Source organism: Trachemys scripta, chromosome 9 (genome assembly GCF_013100865.1).
Source record: "Trachemys scripta elegans isolate TJP31775 chromosome 9, CAS_Tse_1.0, whole genome shotgun sequence".
Classification (NCBI taxonomy): domain Eukaryota; kingdom Metazoa; phylum Chordata; order Testudines; family Emydidae; genus Trachemys; species Trachemys scripta.
The window spans coordinates 50,724,097-50,738,642 of NC_048306.1; the positions used below are offsets into that span (position 1 = coordinate 50,724,097).

Consider the following 14,546-nt stretch of genomic DNA (forward strand, 5'->3'; position numbering starts at 1 on the left):
AAGACAGCCCAGTGCAAACAAGTTACAATCCAAGTATCAGACAAGAGGCAACCTGACAGAGGTTTAGACTGGGTAGCTCTAACCTCTGTCACAGTTAATGTAATGTGGGAGCTGTGTTTTGTTCACCCCAGGGAAAAGTCCTCTGAATTCACTGCTTTACTCGCTGATGAGTTATTGACTGTTCCTGGTTAGACTGAGCGCTCAGAATTCAAAATCTCTAATTAAAAATAATTATCAGTTTAAATATTCAACCAGTTTTATTGACACACTGCTCCCATTTCATGCATATTGTTGCAATAATAGCAAATAAACATGGAAGCCAATTGCTAACACAGCAAAGGGAAGGGTGGGGTGAGTTCTCCATCTCCAGTGGAATTCAGCACACACACACACACACACACACACAACACTGCTCACTCACCCCTCCCAGAGAGGACTTGTGTTTGGTGCTTTTTAAGACATGGCTGAAGAGCAAATGACTTGCGTCTGTAACTGGCCAAACTGCCCCAGATGACAGGTATTTGCAAAATATTTCCTAGGGAATCAAACACACTACTCCTCCTGCCTGCAGCCCCTACACATCAGGGTGTGGGGCCAATGACAGGCAAATGGGTGCATTTTTGTGGGAGCTCGCTCTTAAAATAATGGCAGTACATCTGAGTGTGAGGGCCTGATCCTGGCACCCTTTGTGATTGGAACTCCCAGTTACTGCAAGAAGGTGTTACGATGTTTCAGACTCATAGGACTGGGCCCAAAGAGCGGCCGGACCTGCTGGGAGCATTCTGCTATGTGAAATAGGGTAGAGGGAAAGTCTTGATCAATGGCCTTTTTTTGCTTGTATATTGTTCTCTGTTTCTCTCTCTTTTCATACATCAGTCTGTCTTCTAGCATTGTCTATATTGATTAGATCAATTCCATTATTGTTAGAGATTGATTTTGATTACTCATGGAGCAGGGACTGAGGTCTCTCCTTTATTTTCTCTGCTGCACCAAGCACACTGCTGGCCTTCAACAAACAATAAACCATCATCATAACTCTTGGTTACCCATATGCTGAATCTGCCTTTCTCTGTCTGATTCTGCTTTCTATACCTATTTATCCCCCTCTGCTACAGTACATATGCCTCTTTCTTTATATTCCATTCTTTAAGGTTGAATTCTCTGTGTTATTTGGTTTCTACAACATCGAAAGCGTTTTCTCTTGGTCCCTTTAAATACGTGGTGTTAGTGCAGGTTTCAGAGTAGCAGCCATGTTAGTCTGTATCCGCAAAAAGAACAGGAGTACTTGTGGCTCTAATACATTTGTTAGTCTCTAAGGTGCCACAAGTACTCCTGTTCTTTTTGGTGTTAGTGCAGTGAGTTGCATTAATGAATAGGCAGCAGGTTTAAAGCACAGATTAGCAAGTACTTCTTCACACAGAACAGGGTTAACCTGCCAGAAGCTGGGACCGGATGAAGGGGGTGGATCACTTGAAATTGCCCTGTTCTGTTCATTCCCTCTGAAGCATCGGGCACCTGCCCCATTGTCACAGACAGGATACTGGGCTAGATGGACCATTGGTCTGACTTGTAAGGCCATTCTCATGTTCTTATGCTCTTATTATGCTGTATAATATCTCATTCTCCTTCCTTCCAACCTCTCTCCATTTGCTCCTTTCTTCCCATTCTCTTCTTTCCCTTCTCACCCCCCAGGATGGCTCTCTGACATTTTATTTTCACCCCCTCTTCAGATCATGTTATTCCCCTTGCCCATGAGTTAATTTTCACTTCTCTTGTATTTCCCATTTCCTCCTTTCTCCACAGCTCCCTCCACAGTTCCCATCATGCACCAGGTAAGTGCCACCATGAGGAGCATCACGCTGTCGTGGCCTCAGCCAGAGCAGCCCAACGGCATCATCCTGGACTACGAGATCCGTTACTATGAGAAGGTGAGCCGGATCTGCCACCCCGAGATCAGCAGCACTGTGGGCTCACGACCAGCCACCGTAAGCCTGAAAGAAAGCAGGGGAAGAAGGCTGGGGTGGGGACAAACACACTCAAGGCTCTGAAACGCTTCTGTATTTTTTTCCTTGTTGTGGATTGTTAATTATGGGCCTGAGCCACCACTCACTGAAGTCAGTGGAAAGACCCATTGACTACAGTGGGGTTACGGTTAGGTCCTGGGATAACTCAACAAAGTGTTGAGGTAACACCCAGCCCTGGCAGGTAAATTGGGTGTGAGGTGTGGGTACGAGGGGGCATAAGTGACACTGCTGCCGGCTATGCCTAGACTAGAGTTTGGGTCATGTTGAGTTAATTGAATGTGAACTAACTCAAGTTCTGTAAGACAATCGTAAATGCTAATCCAGACACACCACCAGCATTTGTTCCAGGACAGAAACGTCTGTTTCTAGTCTAGGTGCAGCATAGGCCAAGCAATGAATTAACTTGAGTTACAACATGACCCGAGAGTCTGAACAAAGCCTAGTGTGCTGGATGGGAGGATGCGTCCATAGAAGAGCCATGTCCAAGCATTCATTCTGTGTGTTTTTAAAGGGAGGGAGCAATACCCCATAGAGTGCAATACCCCTTGTTAGGGCCAGGCATAGAGTGCTCCAACACCAGCTCCGGCCATTCACTTCAAGGGGCTCATTCCTTGGCTGCACCCCACTCCACACCTTCTATTCCAACCCCACACGGCTTGGCCTCCATACTTGCTTTCTGCTCCACAGCTTCCCCGGCTAAAGTGCTGACCTGTGCACCCCTGCTGTCCCGTGGACAAGCAGGGCTAGGAGAAGACAGGCCATACCGACTTTCCCTTAGTGACCTGATCTAAGATTTGAATCTATGTCTCCTGGGGTGACAAACAGTGCTCACTGCACCAACAAACACATTCGTGTTTGTAGTGTGGTAGTGCTTCGAGACCTCAGCTGAGACCAGGACCCTGTTGTGCTAGGTGCTGTGCATGCATATATGCCCCAATGACCTTGCAATCTAACTGGACAAGATGGAGGGAGGGGAGAAGGAAAGACTTGTCTTCGTTCCCATTTGTTGATGTGTTTGCTTTCCTTACTCACTTCTGCAGAGAGTCTTTCCTGATCTCTCAGAGAAAAAGCCTGTTGCAGGAGGCAGTTGTGTCATTTAACCCACAGACTGTTGCTCTGGGCAGGGCCAGCCTTAGGGAAAATGGCACCCTGGGTGAATTTACATTTTGGTGCCCCTGGAGCCAGGCCCTATGGGCATGGAGCCCCCCATTTCCCCTGGTCCCCCATCCTCCCTTCCCCCCTAAGCCCTGCACTGTGCCACCTTCACCCCTAATCCCTGCACCTCCCTCCTGCACCCCAACCCCTGCACCATGCATGCCCCCTCACCCCAACCCCTGCATTCCCCTCCTGTGCCCCTAATCCCTGAACCGTGCACTTTCACCCCAACCCCTGCATTCCCCTCCTGTGCCCCTAATCCCTGCTCTGTACCCCCTTCACTCCTACTCCCTGCACCTCTCTCCTGTGTCCCTAATCCCTCCACTGTGCCCCCTTCACCCCAATCCCTGCACCTCTCTCTCCCTAATCCCTGCACTGTGCCCCCTTCACCCCAACCCCTGCACCCCTAACCCCTGTATCCCCCTCCTGCACCCATGTGGGGAAACTGACCCACTTGGATGCACAAAGCTGCTGGCATTGCTGCTTGCTCCCCCACTGGACTGCTGCTTCTCTGCCCCATGCACCCCCTGGGCTGCGTAAGAAAAGGGCAGGAGAGCAGCAGCTGCTGATGCCTCAGCACAGCCCAGGCGGGGAAGTGACCTGAATGCAGAGAGCCCTGGTGTTATGTGTGTTGGGGGGGACTCTGTGTGTGTGTTTGAGGGAAGTGTGTGACAGAGCGTGTGTGTGAGACTGTGTGTGTTGTGTTGAGGGGACTGTGTGTGTCCCTGAGTGTATGCATGTGCTATCTCTTTAGGAAAGCAGTCGGGGCAGGAGCCTGAAGGCTTGTGTTCAGACACAAGCAGCCGCCAGCAGCACCTGACCCAGAGAGGCAGCAGCACACACACAGATTCCCCCTGTCCCGTCACCCCAGCTTAGTGGAAATTAGGAGCATGGGGAGGTGAAGGGGAACACCCCAACAACAGCCTCCCCCCAGCAGACAGGAGGGCGCTCCCAGTCCGGAGTGGCCAAGGGCGGCTCTGGGGAGGACGAGGAAGGCCGGGAGTGGGAGGAGGTGGGAGGCAGGAACAGCAGCAGCTGCACATGTGGAGCAGGGGGGAGGAGGGGCACCCCTGATCCGGAGGTCATCCAACTGCCCCCTGCAGCTCGGGTCTCTCCCCTCGCCCCCTCTCCAGCGCCGCGGCAGGTCAGGTGGGAATCCAAACCCTGCTCACGGCGCCCTCTTTGGCAGGCTGCCCTGGGTAGAGGCCCAGACAACTGACCCCAAAGGCTGGCCCTGGCTCTGGGGACAGATTATTGGCCCATGTAAAGAACCATACTAAGGTCAGATTGTAAGCAGGGGTGTGTGTGCTGCAATGGCACTGAGAGAGGAAGCAAAGGTCACCTCATTGTCTAGATCTGCCACCTCTGGTTAGTACAGCTTGTACCTGCAAGTGGTCTCTCAAAGCTGCCATGGCAGGGTGACACCCATGTGCAATGTGTCTAACTACCACACTGTATATATGGACATATATATAGTAATTTAAGACATGCATTTCATTAATGACAATATGGCCATGTGCATCTTCCTTCAGTTCTCTGTATTTTCAGTGCAGAATGCTTGGAGTGGGGTGATTGGAGCAGTAAAGCTTTAACTCCAATATTCCCATTCCACCAGTGGATGAGCCTCATGCCTGAGTAGAACCCTGGGGCGGCCATTGGATGGGACTACCATTGCTCTGGAACTGTGACATCCCCTCCTGTTGATTGACACCAGCCTTTCTTTACTCTACCCCGCAGGACCACAATGAGTACAATTCGTCCATGGCCAAGAGTCAGACCAACACAGCCAGGATTGAGGGGCTGAGGCCTGGCATGGTGTATGTGGTACAGGTGCGAGCCCGGACAGTGGCTGGCTATGGGAAATACAGCGGGAAAATGTGCTTCCAAACACTGACAGATGGTAAGTGTGTGGCAAAAGGAGGGGGTAAGAGAGAGAGAGAGGCCTCACTTGCAGCTCAAGCTGTAATTGGATTAAATAAACCTGTCTCTCCAAACCCCAGCTCCCAGAGGGGCAGTGTGGCGAGAGCCAGGTGATTTATAGTGATGTTTGATTAATTGCCAGCTGGAGGAGTAATCTGTTTTAAATCTCTTATCTCTGTTTTCTCCTCCACCATTTAACTGCATTTCCCGTGTCTGTATGTGGCTTAGATTATTTGCATGCCAGCCAGGGGAGAACCTGAACGTTTACCCCTTCCTGACCCCGCACCTCTCACCTCAGGAGAGCTTGCTAAGAGCCTGTTCCGGCTGAGCTGGGAAATATGGCACATTAGAGTGCGTGTGCTGTATGGGGGTATGCACAGAGGTGGGGGTGGGGATGTGATGAAGTGCCACGGAATCACATGTGCATAGAAATGAAGGATGGAAGAGAACTGTCAGGCCAGCTGCTCTAGTCCCTCTCCTGGCTAGTTCAGGGTTGTTGCCTACACTCCGCTCACTGGGGAGGTCTATGCTGCAATCCGAGGTGCGACTGCATGGCTGAAAATACTAGTGTACATGTGGCGGGGGAGCTTCAGCATGGGCTGCACGCAGCCGCTGGGGAGCTACTCATGTTGCTGGAGCCTGCACCACCAGCTCGACACTGCTATTGTTAGCCATGCTGGCAAGGGTAAAGTTATCGCGGTATGTCTACCCGACCTGCAATCACCCCTTGAACTGCAGCATAGACACACCCTTGGTCCAGGCATTTTTTTAATCACTCACTCAATGTAGTGTCCGCTCCTTCCTTTGAGAGACTATTTCAAGCTCTAATAGGCCTCACTCACTGGAAGATTTTCCCAATATTCAGCCCCAGAGTTTCAGTTTCATCCCACTACTTCCAGCTCTCCTTCTTTGGCCCTAAATCTTGCCACTTCATCTGTGGCATTTACTCCCTCCAGATTCTAATAGATTATGTCCCTCCATCCTCTGCTCCCTAATTCTCATTTCACGAGCTCTACCCATATAGCTATTTGACTCTTCCCTCCTGTAAATCAATCCCCCAACTCTTTAATCATTTGTATGGCACTTCTCTGAGTAACATCAATAAAAGATGCAAAGAACAGACTAAAATAAGGAGATTGGAAAGAAGCTATCCTTTCTGTACATGCTCTCTCCTACTCTGTATAACAGTTTATTAGTTGTATATTTGGTAAGTCACTCTAAGAGATAAACAAACTGCTTCAAATCAACTAAGAAGTGACATGAAACGTTCCCCAGATCTCAGAGCATTTTAAACCTGATCCAAATCTCTTCAGGGCAGATGGGTCCAGGAATCAGACCAAACAGTGAATGGAGGTGTTCAGGGTCCTTTCCTCAGTTCAGTACATTGTACCAAAAGGTCCAAATCAGAGTTCACGCCCTGGTCTAGTTCTTTCTCCAAAGTTACACAACAGCCAAGGATATTTGGATCCATTCCTCTGGTTCCAACTTGTCTCTGTTTCTTAGCATGAAAAATTGCCAGTTAACCTTAAAAAAACCATAAGGTGGGGGGATTATCTTTCATTCTCACAACACTTCCCATTCCTTCAGGGAAGTGCTGAAATTGGCAAAGAAAAGCTTTTCTTGTGGTAGTCTAACATGTCCAGAAGCCGTAAGTTCAGCAATCTCCCAAAGGCAGTCTGTTCTCTCTGATTTCCAGCCCATTTGTACCTTCTCTAGAGTAACATGCCACAGGCTCAATCCTGTAAGGTGCTGAGCTTCTGCCTCTGATCCAGCAAAATATTTAAGTATGTGAGTAGCCCCACTGAAAACAACAGAGCTCTGCTGATTTACACCAGCTCAGGATTGGGCCTGTAATAGATATTACTGCTACTGTTTATGAACTTCCAGGATGTCACATGATGGACACGAGTTACCTAGATTGCTCCAGTGAAACCACGTGATCAGTAGTCTGATATGAACATGTATGTGAGGTTTTCTCCTAAGAACACAAGTGGATTAAAATTGAGGCCTATAGCTAGGAAAGAAACTCCATAGCTCTATCACCTCCTAGCCTGTGTCTTTTCTTTCTCTTTTGGCTCTGTTATTTTGGGCTTTGTCATAGTGAAAAAAGGTTCTGAACATGCCACAGATGCAAAAGATCCCCAGCCTCTTCTCCAAATCTATGCCTTTATTTTGCACATCCAACAAAGTGTCATATGTGCCCATGCAGATTGCACATGTATGAATCAAGCTAGATGTCTGTCTGCCAGCAGGATAAGGCACATGCTTAATTGTGGGTACAAATGGATTAGCAGCAGCTAGGATTTTCAAAGGGGCTTAAGGGAGTTAGGAACCGACTATCACTGAAATGTAATGGCAGCTGGGTGATCTGGGTAAGCACTGTTAAAAATCCTCACCTATTAATATTAATTTGTATTGGGGTGGCAGCAGGAGATCCAGTCAGGACCCCATTGTTCAGTCATGTACAGAGATATATAGAAAAAGACAGTTTATAGCCCAAAGACGCAGAAGCCATTAAAAGAAAAATATGGCACTATGACTGTTGCCCAGAAGCACAAAGATGTGTGTGATTGTCTATGGCAAATGTTAATTATTTATATTACTATAGCAACTAAGGGCCCCAAACAATATCAGAGCAGGCACACAGTAAGAGACAGTCAGAGATTTATTCAGAGCAATTCAATGACTTGTCCAAGGTCACACAGTGAGGTTCTGAGAGAGTCAGGAATTGAACCTACATCTCTAGAGTGTTGATGAAATGCCTTGACCCCAGAACTATCCTTCCTCTCTGAAAAGTTATTTTGCCTTTTTGTATTTAAGAAGCTAACCTTCAGCAGGTTCTTTTGTATATTTTTTCTGTCAGGCAAACATCTAACAGCATAAGGAAAAGGAAAAACACAGAATGATTGAAAGGATGCAAACAAAAAATGAATGTCTTGAATATTCAGGATTAGCGAAGGGAGGAGAAAACTCTGCTTCCAATAAGCAATTAATTGAAATTTAATAAGAATGGATATTGTAGATTATTAAATAATCATTGATCATTAAATGAGACTTTCTCAGGATTTAAGTAGCACGCAGGAGATAAATCTGGTTACTAGCAACTAACTGTGAAAAAGAAAAACTAAAGATAAAAGGAGTGCTAAATACTTCCTTTTGAAGGACTTTTACTTTAACCTCTTGGTTTCTGCTTCCGGCACAAGTTAACAGGTCTTACTCTTTAGAAAATGAATTATTACTATTTGTATTGCAATAGGAATGCAGAGTGGGGCCCTGTTGTGCTAGTTGCTCTACAGACACGTAGCGAGAGACAACCCTGGCTCTAAGTAGTTTTTCATTTATATAGGCAAGACAGACAAAGGTGGGGAGGGGAAACAGAAGCACAAAGATGGGACGGTCACGCAGCAGGGCACCGGCAGAGTCCAGATCAGAACCCAAATGTCCTGAGTCACAGTGCCGTGTCCTTAGCCGGTAAACTACACCGTCTCCATCAGCCAGGCAATCATTGTTAAATAGACTTAAACAAAAGAGTTAGAGGTTGATTCTTGTTTACACTACGGCCCCTATACACTACTCCAACAGTGTAAAAGGCTTAAAGTAGGCATACATGCAGTTGAAATGGCCTTAATGTAAATGAGAACCAGTTCCTTGGGATGAACTCCTGTTGTAAGGTTCTGGATTTTCATATCTCCCCTCCTGGTTTTAACTCCTTCGCTGCTGCAAGTCAGGTGTGTGTGTGGCCAGGTCTACACTACACCCCTAATTCGAACTAAGGTACGCAACTTCAGCTACGTGAATAACGTAGCTGAAGTTCGAAGTACCTTAGTTCGAATTAGTTCGAACTTACCTTGGTCCACACGCGGCAGGCAGGCTCCCCCGTCGACTCCGCGGTACTCCTCTCGGCGAGCTGGAGTACCGCAGTCGACGGCGAGCACTTCCGGGTTCGACTTATCGCGTCCAGACTAGACGCGATAAGTCGAACCCAGAAGTTCGATTTCCAGCTGTCGAACTAGCGGGTAAGTGTAGCCAAGGCCTGTGTCTTGGTTACATTTTTGTAATGAAAGGAGCTGTTCAAATGAGCAGAACACAGCAGCAGATAGTATGTTTTCTCATGTGTGACCTGGGAAATCAACTTCCTCAGTTGCTGCAGTTACTTCCCTGTGTTCCATGGAGTTGAAGAGCTGTTGCAGCTAAAGTTTTCTTTGCAAGATGGTCACCCGAGCTCTGTAGATATAAGGAGCCAGTGAAGCTAGAGTTCTCCTTGTGACTACTCTTTTTTTCTAGTTCCCAGCATGTTGATGCCCTCGGGATAGTCTAAGGGAAGGGCAGGGAATAGGGAATCTATATGAGCTGTCACATTGTAGCTATGGGGTAAATGATGGTTGGGATTTCCAAAGGAGCTCCCAACTCTACCTCTCTTTGAAAATCGCAGACGTAATTGCTAAATACTCCCTCTGCCCCAAGCTCATGGCTCCAAAACTCCTTCCATCTCCCTCATGATTAGCTCCCTCTTGGTAACATATGATGCTTGTGCAAAGCCAAGGGTTGTGCAGTTACCCCTTCCCCCCTTCCCACCCCATCCCTCCAGTCCCAGTGTTCAGTCACCGGGAAGTCTGTTGTGATCTGCTGTGGCAGGTGCTCAGCAGGTACCTTGTGTGAGTCAGTGTGCTGTAGAGCACCAAAACAAAGCCCTGTAGCATGATAATCTAACATGTGGCCGCGTGGCTGGTGCCACGGCTGCCAGACCCAGACCTGAGGAAAAGGTGGAGGTTTTCAGCTTTTCACAAGGTTCAGAAATGTGTCACATTCGCTTAACCTGCCAACCTCTCTGTTCTGTTTTTTAACCCCAAACGCACGCGAGTCATGTGTGACAATCCACATCAGGGCTATACAAGCCCTGGACTTGCTGTTTCCTAGCCTATGTTGATGCTCCCAACCCATAAGTGGTTGGCCTTGCCCAAGAGGTGGGAGGAGCAATATATCTGGTGCCTCAGTCTCATTCTGCTACCCTTATTCCCAGCGAGTAGTGCCTTACTCCATTGAAGCCAACTTGGGCAGTAAGGTACTTCTCAGCCAAAGGGCAGCAGAATCTGGCCTGGAGAGGTTTGTTCTTGGCTCTTTCTTGGGTAGGAGAGAGCGTAAGATGCCTTTCTCCCTTGCAGATGACTACAAGTCGGAGCTGAGGGAGCAGTTGCCTTTGATCGCAGGGTCTGCAGCGGCTGGTGTGGTCTTCATTGTCTCGCTGGTGGCTATTTCAATCGTCTGCAGCAGGTACCATTTTTCACCCATAGTCTTTAGCTTTTCTTTTGCAATCAGAAGGGAGAGTCTCCTTGGCATGCAGTGGCCGTGCCTCTGATTCAGTGACATGGCCTTCAAGGAGGGGCCTGTGATGGGTTCTGTCACAGAGACCCCCTTCGGACTGCCACGTGATGTGCTGAGATTACCTTTGAGCCCATTTTCTCTGTCAGTTTGGGCCTCCAGAGCCCTGCCTTGTTGAGCCAGACATGCCAGTCTGCTCCAGCACAGACCCAGGGTCTGAACCACACGCCCAAAGCTGCAGACTTAACTGAAAACAGCTTAAGAAGTGCTTCTGTCTCCAGCACCCAGACACACCCAGTTCCCAATGGGATCCAAACCCCAAACAAATCCGTTTTACTCTGTATAAAGCTTACACAGGGTAAACTCATAAATTGTCCACCCTCTATAACACTTAATAGAGAGATATGCACAGCTGTTTGCCCCCCCAGGTATTAGTCACTAACTCTGGGTTCAATAATAAGCAAAAGTGATTTTATTAAATATAAAAAGTAGGATTTAAGTGGTTCCAAGTTATAACAGACAGAACAAAGTAAGTTACCAAGCAAAATAAAACAAAACTCACAAGTCTAAGCCTAATACATTAAGAAACTGATTACAGATGAAATCTCACCCCCAGAGATGTTCCAATAAGCTTCTTTCACAGACTGGACTCCTTCTTAGTCTGGGTCCAGCAATCACTCACACCCCCATAGTTACTGTCCTTTGTTCCAGTTTCTTTCAGGTATCTCTTTGAGGTAGAGAGGCCATCTCTTAAGCCAGCTGAAGACAAAATGGAGAAGTTTCGAGGGCCTTTTATATTTTCTCTCTTGTGGGTGGAAACACCTTTGCTCTTCTGTGCAAAGTCACAGCAACAAAATAGAGTTTGTAGCTACCTAGGCAAGTCACATGTCTATGAATGATTCAGCTTGTTGCCGGCCGATGCCATTGTTTCCATGTTAGTTTGAATGTTCCCAGGAAAGCTCAGATGTGGATTGGCATCTCCCAAAGTCCATTGTCAGTTAAGTGTTTCTTGATTGAGCACTTACTGAGAATAGTCCTTTCTCAAGAAGCTGACCAAATGCTTCGCTGAGGCTACTTAGAATCAAACACATTGAGATACAAGTACATAGCCAATATTCATAACTTCAAATACAAAAATGATACACACATACAGACAGCATAATCATAACCAGCAAACTACAACCTTTCCATAGACACCCCACTTGACCTCCTCTGTACAAGCCCTGATGCAACCATAGGACCCTAGTTGCAACAATGATCTATACGTTCACAGTTCACGTCTATAACGTCACAGGGCCATTGGCTGCAGTGCCTTCCGCTGGCCAGCCTGGAGCGAAGCAGTGGCCAGACTGCAGGAGAAGGGAACCCTTCACCATTCCCTTTGGTTGGATGTGCCGTGCCATATAGGTGTAACAGGAACTGCACTGAGATTTGGAGGTGGTGGAAAGTACAAAGTAAATAGCTTGTGCAAGTAAAGCATGTGAGGTGGGGAAGGATGAAGTATCCTTGCAGTATTAAAGGCGCCCGAGATGTGAGTCCTCCGGCTCCCATTAAAGCTTGCCAGGAGAAGGTAGCTGAATGAGCTCGGGACACCTAGCACAAGGCAGTTTACAAATGACCATGATTCTAGTATTGTACTAGAGATTCCCAAGGCAGTGCTGCCACAGGCAAATATAACACCAGACAGTTCTCAGTGGGTTATAAATTTTTCAGTGGGTTTTTTTGCGAACACAATGAGAAGTTAGATGTGAAACAAGAGGGTAAGCGTGTTTCATTCAAGTGAACATGAGCCATGGAGACAGCAACATATTTAAAGGAGTTTAATCAGAGAATTTACTTCAACAATATTTTTGCAAACATGGACCCAGTTTTATTGTCTCCTACCCCTTTCTGCTCCGTTCACTGAAACTGTAGAAAGCAGGGAGCACAAAAAATGGGCATGCGGATTCCAGAGCTACAGTTTATGCTGGGTCATTGTCTCTTCCTTTTCCTGTGGACACTCACTGTTTCAAATCTCTGACATACAGACCGATATGGGAAGACAGCTGCACGTGTGGGTGTGTCTCTATCGATATTTCTGCATGTGAATGTGCACAGCTATATCACCTCGATGTAAATATGTGTTAGTGTGTGTGTAATAGGCATCATTTTCCCATGCCAGTGCAGGTAAATTCATTGTCACACTCTTTTTCAGAGATGCTCTGAGCGGTCTGGGTAAGAGTGAGCCACTTATACATTACCTGAACAATTTGTCTCCCCTTTCCCTAGGAAGCGGGCTTACAGCAAAGAGGCCGTGTACAGTGATAAATTACAGCACTACAGCACTGGCCGAGGTGAGTGGAGAGAAAAATGGTACAGCAGGTTTGTGTTGGAGAAAGAAAGTTGTAACGTGTGTGTTTCCTATACACTAATAATTTTTATAGAGAGTTGCAAGTGTCTGTGTGGCTTTAGAAATCACATCAAAAGATAAACTTCTCGGCGCAGCCTAACTCAGATGAAGATGATACACAGGACAATAGCAAAGAATTTATAATTATAAGATCAGTGCAGCTCAGCACACATTCATGGACTTGAAAAAGGAGAGCGAGGCGGTTTGGTGGAGAGAGAGGGGAGGCTATTGTGCAGTAAGCTGCAGTACTAAAGAAGGAGAGAAGAAGACAGCGACTATAAGGTGGAATGAGTGGGGTAGAAGCATTGCATGCCTCTGAAGGTGAGGAAAAGGAGTTGGAAGTTGAGGGAGAGAGGAAGCTAGTGAAGGGATCTAAGGAGAGCAGATGTGATCAGCGCACTGGGAAAGATGCCGATCTTAGCAGAAGAGCTAGTGCTGGACAAATAATTGGCTTTATGGTTTGGTGGCTGAACTGAAAAGTCTGAAAAGAAATTTCATTTCAGGTCTACCTGAAACAATAATTTTTCAGTTTTTCTCACTAAATCAGAAAACCCCCAAAATTTTGTTTGGGGTCAGCTCAAACCTGCATTTTTCAGCAAATAAATTATTCACCAAAAAAAAAAAAAAAAAGCGTCACCCAATCTAGTTTTTGCTAGATTGGAGCTAATTACAGACAATCCAAAGTGCAGGAGGTTGCAAGACACAAACTGACAAGACACAAATTGAGTAAGACATGGATCAGGATTTATTGTAGCAGGACTTGAGGGAAAAGGGCAGATCTTAGAGATGGTATAGTGATCAGAGGAGGAGAGCAAAATATGCAGTGTGGCTGACTCTTGCAATTTTTATCATGTCTCTCCCAATATTTGGGTTCTTTTAAAGCTCCAGATGCTGGAGGCAGGTGATTAAGTGAGATTCTCAGCTTTCATTTAAAAAAATTAAGTTTCTAGCCCTCATTTCTGCAAGAAAATCTTGAAAATGTGATGAGTGCATCTTAGAGGCTCAGAGACCAGGAGACCAATAAAAAGAACCCAACCTTTATCATTGTTTTAGTCTTATGATTTTAAGACAAACTTTGGATTTTGTGGGGGCCTGACTCATGGTTTTGGAACAGATTTGCAATACAGAAACCGGCCTTTGTGTTTTGAGTCAGGGTGCTATAGGGGACAGTGGAGTTTCACATGGATAGATAAGAGGGGGTGCAATGGGGGGCTGAGTGATCCGATAACCAGAAGTTTAGACACATTGAGCTGGAGCAGTCTGTCGGGCATCCATAAAGCGGTACCAGAGACACAGCAAAGGTGCAAGGCTGGTCAGGAAATGAATGTCAAAGTCAAGAGAGCAGATGGATGGCTTAACCCATGGGCTCAAAGGAGAGCATCTAGGGCAAGAATAAGACAGGCATGGGGAGGGCAGTGACAGAGCAGGTGCCTCCTCAAGCAACACTGAAAACCAAGAGCATGGAGAGCTCAGAAAGCCCTGGGAAGTAAGAGCCTGGAGAGGGAGGGCCCATGAGCCAGGCAGAGGAAGCAGGGGTCACGAACAAAGGGAGAAGGCTGTAAGGCTCGGCTATGTGACTGGGTGTGATGAGAGCAGTCTGAAGGGAGGGAAGTAGCTGAAATCAGGGCAGGGGAGTCAGCCTCATACTCAAATCAGAGAAAAAGGACTCTGGGGAGAGGGGGTGGGGCAGATTACAGACAGCCTCAGTACCCACGTAAAGCAGGGCATAGCAGGAAAGC

General features: G+C 47.0%; 1 protein-coding gene across 6 annotated transcripts in view; it reads left to right on the forward strand.

Moving 5' to 3' along the window:
• The window catches only part of EPHB1 (EPH receptor B1), a 357,291-nt gene that overhangs the window by 282,924 nt on the left and 59,821 nt on the right, over positions 1-14,546 (forward strand). For 5 of the 6 annotated variants that reach the window (XR_004647021.1, XR_004647020.1, XR_004647024.1 and 2 more), the window contains exons 6-9: positions 1,804-1,985; positions 4,917-5,079; positions 10,262-10,370; positions 12,687-12,751. Coding sequence is in view for 1 of the 6 variants with exons in the window: in XM_034780745.1 (XP_034636636.1) it covers positions 1,804-1,985; positions 4,917-5,079; positions 10,262-10,370; positions 12,687-12,751 (519 nt within the window). In the remaining 5 variants the exon portion in view is untranslated. The remainder of the gene's footprint in view (positions 1-1,803; positions 1,986-4,916; positions 5,080-10,261; positions 10,371-12,686; positions 12,752-14,546) is intronic. The other variant, XR_004647023.1, reaches the window with a different exon arrangement.